General features: G+C 40.8%; 1 protein-coding gene across 1 annotated transcript; it reads left to right on the forward strand.

Moving 5' to 3' along the window:
- The first annotated feature begins 3673 nt into the window (after window positions 1-3673).
- Window positions 3674-5795, forward strand: LOC140883727 (pectinesterase 4-like). The gene is made up of 2 exons (XM_073290306.1): window positions 3674-4845; window positions 4938-5795. Exons 1-2 carry the CDS (start codon window positions 3849-3851, stop codon window positions 5639-5641), a joined length of 1701 nt encoding a protein of 566 aa, XP_073146407.1. The 5' UTR covers window positions 3674-3848; the 3' UTR covers window positions 5642-5795.

Raw genomic sequence — 5795 nt, forward strand, 5'->3', positions numbered from 1 at the left:
TATACTAACTAGAGGTCAAGAATCAGATAACAAAGATAGACCGGGCCATAGTATGTTGCACGTTGTTCCGTCACTTCAGGAGGTGATTCACATACCGAAATACCAGTGGATACACGGGACCCAAATCAATGGAAGTCCATCCACTAACAGGATAGGTTAAAACCCTACTAACAGACATCTCGAAAGAGATAGCTCAAGATGCAAATGTATGCAACATAAAATCATGTCATATAAATCATGCAGTCATATAATACATGAATACTCAGTCAGGATATCTCGAACAGTACTTTCGTACCTCAAATACTAGGCAAGCTCTATCAGCTCTAGGTTCACGCCTATAATCCGCACTACACTGACAAATGATACTAATATCATTATAGTGCTCTAAAAGCCTTAACTAAGCTAATGCATACTCCTAAATATTTTTAGGAAGCAAAAGCTATACCTGCGTCCATCGTCAGCCCGTTGTTGTCGCTTGCCTCAAAACTAGGCCACAGCTCCGCTACGATGCCTGGATCACTACGCCACTTCTGGATTCCCAATGAGACGCCTAGAATTCCCTAGATCTAAGCTAGAAGACTAAGGAATCGAGAGAAGAAGGGTGAAAGGTGTGCGTGAAAATGAATCTCGGCACCTCTATTTATAGACACCGAACGGAACGTCCGTTCCTCCATCATTGCGTCCGTTCTACCTTCGTTGCGTCCGTTCGCCATCGTTGTGTCCAAACGTCACTTCATGTGCGTAAGAAATGACGCATTCTTGCTGGCACGAACTTTGCGTCCGATCCTAGGACGTTGCGTACATTCCTCTTGACCCTCCGGACCATTTCTGATCATTCTGGGTCTATTTCTGAACTCCGCTAATCCATTAGAAGTCCCCTTAATCATGTTTAATCTAAACTAACATGATTTGTTGGATTAATAACCATTATTCATTAATTCTGGGTACGGGCTACTACATCTTGGCTATTAAATGGAAGGAATTCATAAGAATAAATTAATTAGAAGTAGCCGTTGTCGAAACTAATTGAAATAAAATATTCTAGACATTTTTCTCTCAGTGATATTTATCTCAAGTGTGCGAGTTGTTTATTAGTTTTTCTTAATTTATTTAAATTTGAAAACAACAAAAATTCTCTTATTTATTTTTTAAATAAAGTTTAGCCTATTTTAATTACAAGTACTATATAATTTTCAATATATACTTCTCGTGGAAATGATATTATATTCACTCTATATTAAAATTTGACAATCGTGCGCTTGAGAGCATAAATTACGCAACATGACCCAGTCTAGATCACCTACTAACTAGCACTCTTAAGCATATAATTAGCTTAATATAAAAACATAAATTAAAATAATAGAGTTTATTATGGAAACTTAAAAACCTACTACAAAAAAAACCGACGGAATACAATAGGTACTAAAAAACCCAAATTTATATTCTCATACATATTTACAACATGAAACTGACTGCAGACATTACAACTCCAAGGAGCTCCTGGCCAAGCATCTAACCTTGTCTCGATCCACTCGTTCCGTCCAGCCTAATACATGTCCCGTAAGATGGGGTGTCCAAGATAATACCATGGAAATGAGAGACTAACACCCAGTACATAAATATGAGTATACAAAACTAATATGATGCATGCAGCGTGAGATGACTGAGGTGATTGGTCAACTATCAAGTCCTGCTCAGACTAGGCACCAATGAGCATGTAGTACCATCTGGGAATTCGATCATTGGATAACTCACAGTAGTATTAGTCTCCGCTCATTGCGGTAACTCCCGGTGTCAGATAGTATAAACAGGTGTAGGGCTAAGCGACCCTACTAGAAAAACTATCTCGAAAGAGATACGGCTCAACGTGTATGTGTACATGTAGTATGTATGAAAAAAAAAATGAAACATATTTCATGGCACATAAATGCAACATATAAACATGCATATTCAGCTGGAAATCTCATTCAATACTTACGTACCACTAATAGTAGATCAATTCTAATCAAAGCCTAGATTCTAAGCCTACAGTCAAGTGATTATCATATCACTAATAATGTTTTAAGAGTATTAACTAAGCTAACAGATACTCCTATATTTAAATAAGATTCTTGGACCATACTTTCGTTCGTCACTAATCATATTTTAAAAGTCGTAACAGCCTACTCACACTTTGATGTTATTCTAGAAGCACCACTTATTATCGTCGGACCCTCTATTTATAGACTGATCAAAGAAGGGAATCATTGAAATTGAGACTTAAAAGTGAAGCTCGGATCCCCTATTTATACGCGGAGTTCGGAAGCTCCGAATTAGGGTTCGGACGTTCCGATCTCTGCACGTTTGACACGTAACTGGCTCCCTGAGTTCGGAAGCTCCGATCACTACTTCGAACGTTCCGATAATGTTCGGATGTTCCGATCTTGGTCTTCGGAGGTTTCGAACTTGCATGCAAATACACGCGTCCAAATTCATTGCTTAATCATCGAACGTTCCGATCTGTGACACGCGTCAGTATTCCTCGTGACACTTCATGGATGACTTAGTTGAGAGGGTTCGGAAATTCCGATCAATAGTCCGGATGTTCCGAACTATACCCCTATTTCCGAACTACTTAGTTGCTTCCGAAGTGTAGGAATTTGGATCTTTCGAACTGTTCATTTGCATCCGAACACAAACGATGCCTCCGAACACGTTCATATTCTAGATTAGCTTATATTCTCGTATCAACTTGACTTCTCAAGTTCATCTCAACTTGATTTCTTAAATACTTATCATTCAATTTTACTATATCATTAATAAAATTAAGATAATTTTCTTCAATGATTTTTATGTCGTTATATTGTCTTTTTCTAGTTCGTTCATTCTATCTGTTGGTATAATTAGAAACACTATCATATTTGTGTTATACAAAAACTTTTGTGAGACAGTCTCAAGGGTAAATTTTGTGAGACATGTCTCTTATTATAATGTATTACTTTTTATGTTATAACTCTTTACTGTAACTCTCTATGTTAATAGAACAAAATGGTTTTTATTCAAAAATTTATTTTAAATTTTGGAAACAACTCCGACGGTGCACCGCGATAACAGAGGCATAAATGGTAATTTTCTTATTTGCAAAAAAATTATTATTTAAAAAAACAAACTAATTCATTATCTAATTTTTCTTACGAACACACACATCGCGTGTGTCATGATCTACTAGCTCATTCGAATGATTGGACTATAAGGGATGTCAATAATCTCACAATACTATTGTTTAGTTATTAATCACTATATGTTTGATGTTTCATGCATGGAATTTGGACATGCTCGCAAGTGCATAAAAACTAATTAATATAAATAATAATACAATGGGTAAAAAGTAATTTGGAGTGGTAATTTGAGGTTTGAAATGGACAAATGAAAACCGATGAGAATTCTAAGATGGAGCAAAAAATATGTGTTACCTTCGATTATATATAGATGAGGTTCCAATTCATTCCATCTATTCTAACAATCATTTGACCTGTTTCGAGGCCATACATATGTAATAATGTTAGGCTAAAATCAAGGTATACCACGAAACTTTAGCACTCACACATTTGCACACACACTCAAATTATCCATCTACTCACTGTTCTTCTGTCTATAAAAACCCAAACTTGCTCAAGAATATATCATCAATCCTTTCATTAATTTATCTTCTGAATAATAAGCATCAATAAAGGGATATATATACAGATTATATATCCCGGGCAAGCTTCAGTTTGCTTGCTTATTAGTATCCTAAAAAATTCGAAGAGAAAAAAAAAAGAAGAAAATATAGATAGATAGATATACATAGGATTAATAAGGAAAATAAAATGGGAGCTGGGAAGAAAGTGGGGATCTCAGTCGTATCCCTGATCCTAGTCGTGGGGGCTGTCATCGGTGTTGTAGCGGTGGTGCGAAGCAGCCAAAACTCCGCCAACAATGACACACAGAAGGGGCCTTCCTCCTCTATGAGGGCCATCGAATCCATCTGCGCTCCCACGAGTTTCAAGGATGCTTGCACCCGCACCTTGGAACCGGTCGCAAGGAACGAGTCCTCCACCCCCAAGGACTACATCATGGCAGCCATTCAGGCCACTCTAGATGAAGTCAAGAAATCCTTGGATGTCACGAGCAAAACGGTCGTAAACAACGAAACCGATCCATACAACCACATGGCCGTCGAGGATTGCAAGGAGTTGCTAGATCAGGCCATCGACACTCTACAGGCATCCTATTCCATGGTGGGGGATAATGACATGCACACCCTCCAGGATCGTGCGGACGAGCTAAGGAGCTGGATGACATCCGTCTACGCCCTCCAGTCGTCGTGCAAGGACCAGATCGAGAAACCCGAATACAAATCTGCCATCGAGAATGGCATGATCAATGCCACTCAGCTCACTGACAATGCCATCAACATTGTTGCTGAGCTCTCGGAAGTTTTGAAGTCCTTCAACATTCCCATCAATCTGAAGACCAATGCTCGTCGATTGATGGGATTGAACAGTTACCCAAGCTGGTTTGGCACGGCAGAACGCAGGCTGTTAAGAGCACAACGAGGCGGCCACATCAAGCCTAACGTAGTTGTCGCCAAAGACGGCAGCGGACAATTCAGGACCATTTCTAGCGCCATCAATGCATACCCCAAGAACTTCAAGGGGAGATTCATCATCTACGTGAAGGCCGGTATCTATGACGAATTCATTGTTATTGACAAGAGCAAGCCCAACATCTTCTTGTATGGAGATGGCCCTGGAAAGACCATTGTCACTGGGAAAAGAAACTTTGGAATCATGAAGATTGGCACAATGAACACTGCCACATTCTGTAAGTTAATTAATTAATACACACTAATTTCCACTAGAAAACATCAATGACGTTTGTTAATGTTCTGCCTATATATGTGTACATGCATGCAGCTACCAACGCAGCTGGATTCATTGCTCGGAGAATGACGTTCCGCAACACCGCGGGTCCCGACGGGCACCAGGCTGTGGCTCTCCGCGTAAACGGTGACATGGCAGCCATATTCGACTGCCACATCGAAGGATACCAAGATACCCTGTACTACCACACCTCCCGTCAGTTCTACCGCGATTGCGTCATCTCTGGCACCATCGACTTCATATTCGGAATGGGAGATGCGGTGATCCAAAACAGCTTGATCGTGGTGAGAAGACCAAACGCCAACCAATTCAACACGGTGACCGCGGACGGGAAAGAGATCGCCAGAGGTACCAACGGGCTGGTCCTACAGAACTGCAGGATTGTTCCAGAGAAGGAACTATTCCCCGTCAGGTTCCAAGTCCCCACATACTTGGGACGCCCATGGAAGGCACAAGCTTTGACGGTGGTGATGCAGAGTGAGCTGGGAGACCTGATCCGTCCCGAAGGATGGATGCCTTGGAGCACCACTGACCCCAACTACTTCTTCCACAACACTTGCCAGTACTACGAGTTCGCCAACCGTGGCCCTGGCGCTAACACCGCCAGAAGGAGCAGAATGTTCAAGCATTTCAAGGTCCTGAGCCCGCAAGAGGCCGCCAGGTACACCGTGGCCGCATTTCTTCAGGGCGCACAGTGGCTCAAACAGTCTCACATCCCTCACCAACTCGGCCTGTAACTGTAATCATATATCCATCCAAAATCCCTTCATTCGCCACCAACACGGCTTCAATTTGGATCAATCAAACATTTGATTGCTTGAGCTAGCTAGCTAGCAGCTTTGTACTGTTCTTAGGATGAGATCTGTTATAAAATCGTTTCTCTTAAAGTTC

This window comes from Henckelia pumila, chromosome 2 (genome assembly GCF_033568475.1).
Source record: "Henckelia pumila isolate YLH828 chromosome 2, ASM3356847v2, whole genome shotgun sequence".
NCBI lineage: Eukaryota > Viridiplantae > Streptophyta > Magnoliopsida > Lamiales > Gesneriaceae > Henckelia > Henckelia pumila.